This window comes from Rhinichthys klamathensis, unplaced genomic scaffold (genome assembly GCF_029890125.1).
Source record: "Rhinichthys klamathensis goyatoka isolate OS25496 unplaced genomic scaffold, OSU_Roscu_1.1 h1tg000099l_1, whole genome shotgun sequence".
Lineage (NCBI taxonomy): Eukaryota > Metazoa > Chordata > Actinopteri > Cypriniformes > Leuciscidae > Rhinichthys > Rhinichthys klamathensis.
The window spans coordinates 1,953,836-1,967,758 of NW_026606638.1; the positions used below are offsets into that span (position 1 = coordinate 1,953,836).

The following is a 13,923-nucleotide window of genomic DNA, read 5'->3' on the forward strand; positions in this document are numbered from 1 at the left end:
AGGGGTCTTTAATAAATTCTGAAAACGTAAAACGTCTGAAGACTCTTTATTTACGTTTTCAAGTGTTTTTGCTTTTTTCGGGTGATTATGTACATAGCCTGTGCGTTTACTAATAATGAATAAGAGTAAGACATGTAATAACTTTAAATGTGTCCCGGAGTCAAAATAATTTAACACCACTGAAAACAAATTAAGCTTAAAAAAAAGAAGAAGAAATACAGCGATTTATTCATGTGTGTAGATTATAAAATATAGATTTCGAAACAGAATTTATCTTTTTATTAAAGCTCTTCGGGAAAAGTGTGCCTGATCTTTCTCCGTAAGGAATCAATATAATATCGTGTTGTGAAGCCATCTAAAGTATTAAGTTTATGAACACGTTATTATTTTATAAATGAAGACTTCACATGCAAAATCCCCTAAGTCCATCTGACATTTTATTTTTTCAGCCTTTTTATGTTTTTATCAGTTTTTTTTTTTAAAATAAGACATTTCAATAGTCATCTTTTCATTGCCATCAAAGTGAAATTACTGAACCTAAGCATTAGCCTGATCAAAATTTTCATTTATAAGAAAAATGTCCAAAGAACTTGGAGGTTTTTGCATCTGAAGTCTTCAAATAATAAATTGGTTCTCGAGAATAAATAAATTGTGATGAATTAGTGGCATCTGGCAGTCAAAAGCGTTTAACCATCACTCTTGCCATATGAACTTATTAAAAACTTAACTTGGATCCAGAGTAGATCATAGTTAAGGAATATTCACTAACTGTGATCTATCCGCATTGTTCTAGAAAAACAAGTGGAACAAATTCACATAGAAAACATAGCGTGGATCCATTTGTACACAGAGACATTTATTAGATTTTCACAGCAGGTTCAAATAGAGGAATGCCACCTACATTTACAGAGCAAGAGCGCAGGGAGGAATTGTGGAGCTAATTTAATTACTATTACTACATTAAGAAAATGGTATGAGACAATGAGCTTTGTCACAAAAAAAAAAATCAAACTATGTATACATCAATTAGATAAAACAATAACATCTGATTACTTATAAATTAACATAGCATCAAGATACAGACACTCATACAAACATTTAAAGGTATCATTCACGAAGAAAGAAGCTCACTCTGATAAACCAGACAATACTACAGTTAACCAAGAGAGCAGAGACAAAGACTTGCATTGGATTATATCAAAGATATATGTGCAAGCAAATGAAAAACACTGCAGGAATGTGTATGTAAAGTACAAGAACCTTGATTGGTATATGTATCAATGAATATCTTTTTAAATCGCAGGAAATGTGTTGCAAAACAGATAAGAAGTGTTTCATTAAGTGTAGTCCAGCGATTGTTAATGTTGTGATTGTAACATGTGATATGTCCAGTAGCAGTCTTTGTCTCAGTGCTGCGTGGGCCTTTAGAGATTGTAACGGATGTGGTGGTTGGACAGAGCGGTTTATCCAGAGACGCGGTAATTGGCGTGGATCTCTGGCTTAATGTCGCACACCATCTTCAGCAGGTTGCCAACCACAGCCTCCTTGTTCTGCTGAAAACTGCCCTGGATGTGTTTCATCTTATCAATGGTCTCCTTATCCACCTCTACAGCAGAGTTTCCATGGGACCCTAGTGCCTGCAATGGGACATTAACTTTATGCAACAGTTGCATTCAGAACTGACTAATGCACAAGTATGTTTCTTCCAATTACAGTATGGTGGTATTTGGATCTGTTAGGGTTTCTCAAGAAGACGTGTGACCCCTAGGGGCCCATGATGGAACTGCAGAGGATTTGTGAGATTTTCGTAACCGTTTAATGTACTTATTTATTGAACAATGTTGTAAAAGCAATAACTTTAAAGGTGTGCATCACACTGATTTTACCCGGTGTAAGGTGGCCAAGTAAAACACATATTAGCTCATTGCTTTATTTGACTTACTTATAGAAAAGTGAGTATTGTATTATTTATTTAAAGGTTATAATATTAATTTCAGTTAATTACTTCAAGTGAATATTTTAGAAGATACGCTGGTAACTTCTGGGATCCATAATGCAATTTAAAAATTTACATTTTAAAATAGAAGCTCTATTTAAAATTGTATTAAGACTTTCAGATTTTCTCCTATAAACCTAATAAAGCGCAACAGTGACTGGCCACTTTTTTTCCAAAAGTTTTTTTCCTGTTCAGTTTTCCCATAGGGATTTTTTATTTTTGTGAAAGAGTTATAAACCATGAACCGAAACAAACCAGCCAGCTACAAGATGAATCACATTCACAACATTACAAACTTGGATTTAAAGCAAAAAAAATGTATATGAAAATCTAACAAAAAGACATATGTACAGGACTGTGTAGTAAACGGCTTTAGTGAGGGAAATAACTACAATCCCATGAAACATTGCAAATGACATAATAGAATGTCATAATAAAAATGTCATTAAAACATTTAAACATGTTGATTGTGTATATAGAAACAAAATATTTTATGATTATTGCAAAATATGCAATTTATATGCGTGTGTGTGTCATTCACAGTGCTTAATGGGAGTGGGCAGATGCTAAAAGTGCTTGTTTTTGATTCTTTGATTTTTGTGGAGTTTTTTTTTCTTCTTTTTTTTTGCAGAATCATGGGTGATGGAGTTTTTCGCCAGGAATTCCGCCGTTAAACTAAATATTTTTAAAATAATTTGTACTGATGGCTTCAACAGAAGAAAAATGTATAATTCTCACCGCAGCCTCCTTTGTCTTAAACTCTTTCTCCCTTTGCAGACGGTACTGCTCAATCTCAGCCTGCGCCTCCTCTTTGGCCTGCTTCAGACGCCGATTCTTCCCTATTGAATAAAAAACACACACACAATTGTCATAATAATACATTAATATCAGTGCCATAACTGTATAGACTAGATAAAATTATAATGCAGTCAAATATTGCTCTAACAGGGAAATTCCTCTCTTGTAATATGGGAAATGAGCCACCAGCAGAAAATCTATATAAAAACAGGAACCGAGTGAACGTCCAGTGAGTCAATGTCATTCTCCAGTAAAGGACACATTTAGTATATGCATTATTCATTAGTACATTCATTATTTCCTTCACTATAATAAAGAACCATCCTGAAACCTGATATCTACAACAATAATAACATCAAAAATGTGCAATATTCCTCAACAGAGTGATGAGCTCAAATCTGTTTTCAAAGGCTAAAATGTGGTGATGCCATATTTACTTTGTGTTTTAAACCTTTACAAACATCCTCAGTGTAAATGAAATGAGCCATAATGAATAATTAAGTTAAATGTCAACAATTGGTGTAACATCTATTTTACAGGCTTTTCTACCCATCAGTCTGTCACACGACAGAGAATGAGCAGTTGGAAAAAAACGGTAACCATTTCCATTTGGTCGACAATGGAAATAATATGATATAATAATAAGAGATATGTCATTTTATTTCAATCCAGCTAATTCGTTTATTTACCCGGATGTTATAGACTAATGATTTGCTGGGCAGTTAGCATGTTAGCTAAGCGCCAGTCTGTAGCGTTGACAATCAAAACGACAACTTACTTTTACGGGCTTCAGCGACCTTTTCTGCGGCTCGTTTCTCAGCCTGCAGCAGCTGCTGGATGCCCTGAGACTGGCTCGCCATACTTCAGTAAGGGGAATATTTGAAACACTGCGGATGGAGATGTTTGGATGTCCGTATCTCCCGCAGTGGAAGGTCGACTGAACTGAACGTCAGCTGACTAGCGTCACACTGGACCGCTGATGACAATCACGTGACTGCACGAGACTAGTAGGGTGTTATCATTTCCCGCTACCGTTAGGGGGCACAGGATGTCCACAGGATTGTCGATAAAACATTGCACACAGTTTTTAAATAGCCTAATGAAAACATGTTATTTTTTATTTTCACTACAATTATGTGAGTTTACATGCTTGGGTAATTAAACAACGGTTGTAGTCCTTATATAGTAGGCTAACTTGTTATTAACTTAAAGACCCCCTGTGGTGAAAATCAAGTTTTTAATGTTGTTTGTCTATATGTGGTGTTTTTTAATATGCTTTAAGACAAAACATGTGCAAATTCATAAGTCAACACCACTGCTGAGTATTTTCTCTTTAAAACTGCAGTGAACTAAAGACAGTATCAAAAATGCGGTTTGAAATCGCTGGTGTTTCTGACGTCACAAACCTTGTAACCAATCACGCCAACATGCTTCTTTTTTTTTTGCAACTCATTAACTATTCTCTGAAGCAGTGGAGTCTCAAGATAAGGCAGGTTATCCAGGTAGGCCTATATTTTTCTTTTGATATGAAAAATCTGGTACATTTAGCAATATAGCAGGTGAATTATGTATATGAATGTATATTATGTATATGAATGTAGGGGCGGCAGTGGCTCAGTGGTTCATGTAGGTTGTCAATTGGTTCAATCCCCGGGTCCACCTGACCAAGTGTCGAGGTGTCCATGAGCAAGACACCTAACCCCAGCTGCTCCCGACGAGCTGGATGGCGCCTTGCATGGCTGCCGTCGCCTGTCGGTGTATGAATGAGTGAGTGAATGGGTGAATGCGAGGCAAAATGTAAAGCGCTTTGGTGGCCATTGGGTCTGTGAAAGCGCTATATAAATGCAGTCCATTTACCATTTACCATATGAATGTATATTATGATATTATGATGAACTAAATGCCTTTCTCCACTGACGTTCTAAGTTGTTCAAAGCGTTTGTAAGGATGCTGAAGGCAATCTGACTCTGAGATGGCAAAAGGAACATGGTTTGTATATTATTAGCTGTATGATAACAAAGCAAAAGGCTAATCATATTAATTACAGATTGTCCGACGTTGTAATGAGCGATACCATTGTGCAGCAGGTAGGCTAACCTTTGACTTCCATAGTATTTTTCTTCCTACTATGGAAGTCAATAGGGTCCATCAACTGTCTGGTTACCAACATTCTTCAAAATATCTTTCTTTGTGTTCAGCAGAAGAAATAAATGTATACTGGTTTGAAACAACTTGAGGGTGAGTATATGATGACAGAATCTTCATTTTTAAGTTAACTATTCCTTTTAATTTAAGTACTAAAATAACTCAAGCTAAACAAACTAAAACGTAATAAAAAAAAACTATAGAGATATTTAAGAAAATATTACAAAAACACAAGACAATTACTAAAACTTTTACAAGAATTGAAATGAAAAATGCCATGTGTTACTTGTTTCTTGTCTGGATTTTTATGCTTGATTTAGTTTCCTGTTTCTGATTTGTAGTCCTTTGAAGTTCTTTTAGTTCCCCTTCAATTCTCCCAAATCACCTGTGTCTTGTTAGCCCCAGTGTTTGCTATGTTAGTTTGTTTTCTGTATTCTTGTATTCCTGACCTTCATGTTCCCTGGGGCTTGTTCCATGATTGTTGTTGAACAAACTCGGGGTTATGTGATTAGTTTTGAATTGACAAAACCAAACCAATCCAATCAGGTTTTGTTGGTACACTGGGTGCTTCTCAATTCTTATTTGTGCATCCTCGTTTCCTTTCCTTGCTCCCTTTCCTCGCGTCTCAGCTCCACCCCCTGTAGGATGTGAGGGAAGGCTGCAAGGAAAGAAAATGGGTGCTTCTCAATATCCCTCCTCGTCTCCTCGATCCTCCGTCCTCCATCCTATGACCCGGAAACCGATCGAGCACAGCCATCTTGAAGGACATCTCAATTCTCTAATTGCACCGCGAGGAGGCGAGGATCGAGGAGTGAGGAGGCTTCCAGAGGAGTCATGAGCGAGGATGCACAGTTGCATGCTTTGCGGAAGAGTTTTATCGACTAAACGTGACGCACATATAAATTCTCCTCCCCCTTCACATCTGTCACAAACATTTGAATTTATACTTTACTTTTGTAGTTTATATTAACCACACATCTCACATATTTCAACAGGGTATCTTGCTTTATTATTATTTATTACTAATTTCTTAAATAACCAAACTTTAACAACATAAGGGCAGATCCTTTGAGCGCTGCTGATGACGCAGTGAAGTGATGCTCGAGTGGTCAAGTATTCCAAAGTATAAAAAAAACTTTCATTCGATTCCTCTGTCCTCATTTTCTTTCCTTGCAACCTTCCCTCGCATCCTGCAGGGGGTGGAGCTGAGACGCGAGGAAAGGAAGCGAGGAAAGGAAACGAGGATGCACAAATAAGAAATGAAAAGCACCCATAGAGTACGGAGGAATCGAAGGAAAGCTTATTTGTATATTGGAATATTCTTGATCACTCGAGCGTCACTTCACTGCGTCATCAGCTGGACTCAAAGGATCTGCCCTTATGTTGTTAAAGCTTTGTTATTTAAGAAATGAATAAATAATAAAGATAAAGCAAGATGCCCTATTGATTTACAGTATGTGTGAAATGATGTTTTATAAACAAGGTTCGGGAGGAGCACGTTCAAATAAATCATTCCAATCAACTCGTCACCAAACTATTACATGTCTACCCTATCAGCACGAGAGGAAACATATATAAATATCCACTGTCAACTCACCTAACATTCCTTGACAGTTTCAGCATTTGGTCCCGCCCTTTTGCCACAATGTCAGAGATCGAACTCTACCCTTCCGATGACGACTCCTTCCTCAGCCAGGCTCCATCTCAGCTCCCTATCACCGCTACGAGTTCCCATGCTCAACAGGATACCGCTCCCGAACCTCCAGCTTCACGGCGCGGCCGCCGGCCTAGCCGAGCCGCCTCTCGTACCCCGAGGCGCCGTGGTTTGCCCTCACCTCTACCATCAAGACCTCCACCATCTCCAGCTTCCTCCTACACCACAGCACAACCCAATATTCCGGCAATCGAGAAATGGACAGTGCTGGGGCTGAGACAAGCGCTAATCAGCGCTGACGTTCATTTTTCTAGGAGGATGAACAAATCACAACTGTACAACTTGTATGTTTCTCTCCAGGCAGCTTTCCCTTCTCCGAAATCCACTCCACCTTCAAAAACAGCAAAAAAGGCAAGTAACAAAACATTAAACTCACGTTTTCAGAAAACTCCTTCTCCCGACACCGCAGGGCCCCGTTCTACGCGAGCGCCAGGCCACAGCAGGCCTTCAGCTAGCCTGGGGCGCGCCCCAGATTCCGCCGCCGCCAGGCCCCACTCCTCTCTCCGCTTTGCTGAGCTACAGACCGTGGCGTTTTCCAGCACCGCACCTCACGCTACTTTGCCAGTTTCATGCGAAACAGGCCGCTCTTTAAACGTGAGTATGCCACCCTTCAAGCCCAACCACCCCACCAATGCTTATCAAAGGCATCCAAAAAACCCAACCAACCCGTCCAGATGCCAGACAACCAATAACCTTGGACATACTCACCAAATGTATCTCTACCCTCCGCCGAGGCTACCACTCCACCAACACCACCCGCACACTGGATGCCATGTTCATATTGGCTTTCTTCGGTTTCCTCAGATGCTCAGAACTCACCATCACCTCCAACTTCAACCCTAAAGTCCATCCCACAATCTCAGATCTTTCAGTATTAGACAACGAAACCATTTCTTACTTCATCAAACAAAGCAAGACAGACCAAATGAAAAAAGGCCACTTCATATACATCTTCAATCTCCAATCACCAATCCAAACATACCAAACTCTCTTCGCGTACTCACAATTCAGAAACTCTCAGACCAAGTCCCCTTCCGACCCACTCTTCAACGACGATTTCAATCGCCCCGTTACACGTTTCTGGTTCCAAAAACATCTCAAATCCATCTTACTCCAAGCAAACATCCCTGCAAATAATTTTTCCAGCCATTCATTCCGCATAGGTGCAGCAACCACAGCTGCCCAAAAAGGCCTTTCCCAGCAGCAAATCCAAGAGCTCGGCCGCTGGTCGTCGGAGGCCTTTAAGAGTTACATCCGTTCTAACCACCTCCATACCAAAGAAGCCCAACGATCCCTACTCAGCTAAACTTCCTCTCAACCCACCATAGGATCCCAGGAAGCAAGCCAAAGGCAAGTCCATCTATCGTTGCAGCAGCACCCTCTACTCCGCCCCGCAGGAACTCCATTAACTCGACCAAAGTCTGATCCACTGCCGCAGCAGTGTCATCTACCCCGCTCCCGCAGGAGCTCCATTACTCCATCCAACTTGCTCCACTGCCTCAGCAGTGTCATCTACTCCGCTCCCGCAGGAGCCCCATTATTTCAAGCAAGTCTGGTCCACTGCCGCAGCAGTGTCGTGCACTCCGCTACCGCAGGAGCTCTGTTACTCCATCCAGCTTGCTCCACTGCCACAGCAGTGCCATCTACTCCGCTCCCGCAGGAGCTCCATTAACTTAAAGCAAGTCTGGTCCACTGCCGCAGCAGTGTCGTGCACTCCGCTCCCGCAGGAGCTCTGTTACTCCATCCAGCTTGCTCCACTGCCGCAGCAGTACCATCTACTTCGCTCCCGCAGGAGCTCCACCAACCTAAAGCAAGTCTGGTCCACTGCCGCAGCAGTGTCGTACACTCCGCTCCCGCAGGAGCTCCGTTACTCCATCCAACTTGCTTCACTGCCGCAGCAGTGTCATCTACTCCGCTCCCGCAGGAGCTCTGTTACCCCATCCAGATTGCTCCACTGCCGCAGCAGTGCCATCTACTCCGCTCCCGCAGGAGCTCCAGTTACCTAAAGCAAGTTTGGTCCACTACCGCAGCAGTGTCGTGCACCCCGCTCCCGCAGGAGCTCTGTTACTCCATCCAGCTTGCTCCACTGCCGCAGCAGTGTCATCTACTCCGCTCCCGCAGGAGCCCCATTATTTCAAGCAAGTCTGGTCCACTGCCGCAGCAGTGTCGTGCACTCCGCTCCCGCAGGAGCTCTGTTACTCCATCCAGCTTGCTCCACTGCCACAGCAGTGCCATCTACTCCGCTCCCGCAGGAGCTCCATTAACTTAAAGCAAGTCTGGTGCACTGCCGCAGCAGTGTCGTGCACTTCTCTCCCGCAGGAGTTCCGTTTACCAAAGAAGTCCGATCCACTGCCGCAGCAGTGTCTTCTCCTTCTTTTCCATCCACCTTATTTCCACCGTATCAGCCATACCATCCTCCTCCGTCCCTGCACCATTTACAACCTTCCACCCAAGAGGCACACCCATCCAACTCCAAGTCAACCTACTCCCGTCCTACGTTAAAAGAAACCTCCCAGCAACCACCTCTTCCCGCAGCTGATATCTTAAGCTTTACATTTCACAAGTTTTTGGGGGGTCATCAGCATCATTCTGGCGGCTGTCCTGCATTTTATTTCACAGTTTTGGGGGGAGTACTATGGGTTCGGGCCGCATACCGAGCCCGGAGCCCTCTCCTCGGACAGCACGCCAAATATGCATTTATTCTATCTGACTTATTTGTAAGTGTGAACTCGTGAAATATGATTTATATAAACTGCAAAGGTAAAGCAATTAAAATTATTGTGACAGATATGAAGGAGGAGGAGAATTTAAACGCGAGTCAGGTTTCTCGACAAGAAAGACGTCCGCATAGGATACACCTGTGCATCCTCGCTCATAACTCCTCAGGAAGCCTCCTCGATCCTCGCCTCCTTGTGGTGCAATTAGAGAATTGAGATGTCCTTCAAGATGGCTGAGCTCGATCGGTTTCCGGGTCATAGGTTGGAGGACGGATGAGCGAGGAAACGAGGAGGGATATTGAGAAGCACCCACTGATAATGAACTTTCTCTGTCAACTCAGGCTTTGACCCTGAGTTCATGGAGCGCATGCATGTGACATCACACCAAATAGCCAATCACATGCCTTGAAACAAGCGACACTGCGATTCACAAATCACATCTCTTTTGTGCTGAAGGTTAAGAGATTGAAAAACATGAAGTATATAAATTCATTTACACAGCAAGAAGAAAATATCTTGCTATATCAGTGCAAGTGAAATTTTGAAGTTAGTTTTGTAAAGTTGATAATATATAGGTATACAGAGATTTGAACATGTAAGCTCACATGTAGTCATTTTTAAACTTTATCTATTGATTCTAAAGCGGATTAATATTACTGTTACGAGTTGATTGTAATAAGTGCACGAAGAAGAAGAATCCAAGGGAACAGGTTTTAATAATAAAAAATTGCAGGAGAATACAGGAAAGCACAACCAAACACTAAGGCCCTGTCCACACGGACACGGGTATTTTTATAACCGTGACTTTTTTTACGCGGTTCGGCCGTTCGTCCACACGAAAACGCACTAAAACCGAACATTTTTGAAAACCCCTGCCAGGGTGAAGATTTTCAGAAACGCCGGTTAATGTTTTGTCGTGTAGACAGTGAAACCGGGGTTTTTGCCTTGCGACGTCAGAGTGTGCGCCGTTATCCGCTGTGTTTGACGTCAGATTTGCGCTTCTGATTGGCCAACGTGGCTTTACGGTTAAGGTTTATATCGCCGCCTGCTGGCGTGGCATGCTCTTGACCGCGCTTGGTAGCGTGTTTTTGCGTTTTCATGTAGACGGAGACCGAGCATGTGTGGACGGGATTTTTTTTTAAACGCTGTAGGAAAAACTACCCGTGTCAGTGTGGACAAGGACTAATATAAACGAGGACGAACAGAGGAAAATGTAGAACTCAGAGTTTTTATGCACAGAGAAAACAAAAGGAACTAATGAGATGATTAATAGGTGACAGGTGAACTGAATGACTAATTAACCAGACTGAGGAAAACTAGGTCACAGGGCAGAACCAAAAACGCAATGAAACACAGGAGACGGACCATAGTGTACATTGAACAGTTCGCCCCCTCCCGGGAAGGTGCGTCCACGCACAGTAAGCAGTCCAACTGAGTAGGGAGGGCGGGGGCTCTGGAGGAGGGCGCGGAACAAAGGAAAAAGAAAAAGAGTCCAGGGCAAAAATTACAGTCCATGGGGGAGTGTATGATGGGAGGAGCCAGTGAGGAGCCAGAGGCAGGAGGAGCCAGATGTTGCTCCAGAGACCAGTCAGGACGAGGCCCCAGGCGGAGGTGAAGGCGGGAGGAGCCATGGTGACGACTTGATGGAAGGCACCCTGGGGACGACCGACAGAGATGGAGCTGCCGAAGATGGAGACACTGGTGAAGAGGACAGGCCGATGAGCCCACACAAAACCGATGGTACTGGAGACTGAGGTGGAGCCACGGCAATGAGCGTCCGAGGAGTAACCTCCACTATCACTCCCTCTGCGACGTACGATGTATCAGGCTCGTCGATCAGACTCATCGCTCGCGGCAGGCCGGTCTACCTGGTCTTTGGCTGGCTCTAAAACCATCTCTGTCGGGTTGTTTGCTGGTGGTTAATTGCTGGTCTCTGGCGGTGCTGGAGTCGGATCGGGCTTGGTGAGTTCTTGGTGGGGCAGACGGTGAATGGGGAATCGTTGCACACCAGCACCCACTCAATGAACTCAGCGAAAGATTCCCGAAGACCCACACCGGGCAGCAGAGCCTTTGTTGCACACAGGGAGTGGTCTGGATAATGCGTGAAGCTCGCCAGATAGAGGAATCCACTTGTGTAAGCCTCAAGGCTTTTCTGCTCCTGCTCCAGGCATAGCAGTAGTTCAGCAGGTGAAGTTTTAGGCCATGTTTTTGGCCAGCGGTGGGCTTCACACTAAAGGGCTTCAGTGTGGGGCGACCTGTTAGAGAAAAGAACAGCGGACAGTGAGCATTCTCTGTTGACGCAAACAGATCCACTTCTGCTGGCCCGAAAATGTTTTCACTGTCAGAGGATGTAGTCTCCATTCTCCTAGGACCACTCCTCCTCTCGACAGCATGTCCAAGCACGCAGTTCAAACAGCCAGGGATGTGGACAGCTTGAATAGACAGGATATGTTGATCTGCCCACAACAGAAGGCTTGTTGCAAGCTTCAGCAGATGATGCAAGTTAATACCTCTTTGATGATTAAAGCATGCCACTATAGTCTGATGAAACTGAGCATAAAAACACTTGAGAGCTGCTCTCATTTCTAGATAGTTTATGTGCCATGCCCTCTCTGTGTGCATCATGGCAGTTTTTGCAATGAAGCAATGAAGGTGCTTGATGATCACACACTTGTGGCTGTTCAACGCATTCGGTGAATGAACAAGAACCAACCAATCGTCGAGGTAGTTCAGAACACGCAATCAATCAAAGAGAGGGGAGAACTGCGTTCATGCATCTTGTGAATGTGCGTGAGATGCCTTTGAACGCATATCTCAGAGAGCACCTATGTCAAGGGTCTAATATGTAAATAAGCATCTTTCAAAACAGTCACCCTCGTCATGGTATTGCTAGGTACCGGACCAGGTTGAACACTTAGGGCGTTTTCACACCTGAAAGTCCGCACCAAGGTCCGAACCAAAGTTCACGTTTTGATACATTTTATACTTTCAGAAAGTTTTAGTTTGGTTTCACACTGCAATTATGCGAGCGCACTAAAGAACTTTACGTGACATACTTGCGTCCTGTCGTCATCATCTATGTGGGCTGCATCTTGACATTGATTGGTTTTGTAAATGGACGTGCGACTGACGTCAGCGTGTTATCAATTCGGCGGGTAACTTTGACAACATGAATGAACAGACGCATATCGTTGCAAATATTGTTATTTTTATGGCATAATTACCAGCAGCACCAACTATACACAAGGCTAGTTCAAATTCGCCAAATGAACGTCCTCATCGTGTGAACATTTTATCGAGTTGACTTCTTATTATGTCATCAGACCATACTTCAATTAAAAACCTCATCTCCTCCTCTCCCCATGAGCTACCACGGCTCATTTTTCCTGCCACCTTTTGTTTTTTCGGCTATGCGGGAACCACTGTAACTTCCTGTAAAAGGTCTGAAAGTCCGAACCATACAGAAATGCTTTCACACTAGAAACGAACCAAACCTTTGTTCAGTTTGATCCGGACCGAGACTACCTCTTTCCGTCGGACCAAATTTCATCTGTTTGGTCCGGACCATGGTCCGGGGGAGGTTTCACACCTGTAATTTTGATTCGGACCAAACTGAAAAGTCCGAAAGTCCGGACCAAACAAGGTAGGTGTGAAAGCGCCCTTAGAAGCGCGGATTCTAGAGAGGCACTACCTTTATCTTGCATTTCTTTAGAAGTGTGAAATTCTGCTCATGGGTTGCTTTGAGCTGATACAACAGACATAACGCTGTTGGAACGGGGAAGTCTGCGAATAAACTATAGCGCACATCCACTTATCACTGTATTTTACGTAGTCTAAGATGCCCAGCAGAGCCTGCCATGAACTGGCAGCCTCTGGACAGAAGCTGAAGCAACTTTCGCAGTCTGCTGCTTGAAGCGAGGTGCTGCTTTACTATGTAAGCGAGTGGCACACTGTGTTTTGACTTTATTGCATTTCTTAATTGGAAAGGCATAGTCATGGCAAAAGACAATAGGCTCCGATGCCCAGCATGCAGGGAAACGTCAGACAGTCTGAACAGATGCATGCATTTTACAGCTGGCTTTAACGAAAGCAGCAGTACACTCCCTTATGGAAGCAGCGATATAGCGATAGAACAGCGGCGTATCGGCCTCTGACGTGATACCCACGATAGCCAATGAGAGCAGGCAAGCTTCACCAACTGGATGTTGCGTGCTTGTATAGCTGAAACTTGGCAGGCACAAACATGTCAAGAAAGTGGAGTATTAAGAAGGAAGATCACTTATATTATTTTTTCTCCTTTGTTTTTCTTCCCTTAAAACAAAACTCACACCAGGAGAACCAGCTGATGACGTTGATTGTCCTCCATTTGTTTTTCTTCTCAAGTCACGTTTGATCTTGCGAGTCTCATGAGATCTCGTCTCACTGTGGAAATGTTACTACAATCGATAGGTGTGTGGTCTACCCTTGAGAACTGCGGTCTCACAGTTTTAAAATCTGTTAAGATTTGAAAATCGTTTAGTATGTCCCAGGCCTTAGCCAGTGTTTATACAGTA

At 43.3% G+C, this 13,923-nt stretch overlaps 1 protein-coding gene across 1 annotated transcript; it reads right to left on the bottom strand.

Moving 5' to 3' along the window:
• Positions 1-830: 830 nt before the first annotated feature.
• atp6v1g1 (ATPase H+ transporting V1 subunit G1) lies at positions 831-3,761 on the bottom strand. The gene is made up of 3 exons (XM_056252954.1): positions 3,573-3,761; positions 2,735-2,835; positions 831-1,637 (listed from the first exon to the last, which is right to left on the bottom strand). The coding sequence occupies exons 1-3, from the start codon at positions 3,652-3,654 to the stop codon at positions 1,464-1,466; spliced, it is 357 nt and encodes a 118-aa protein (XP_056108929.1). The 5' UTR covers positions 3,655-3,761; the 3' UTR covers positions 831-1,463.
• Between the last annotated feature and the right edge of the window lie 10,162 nt (positions 3,762-13,923).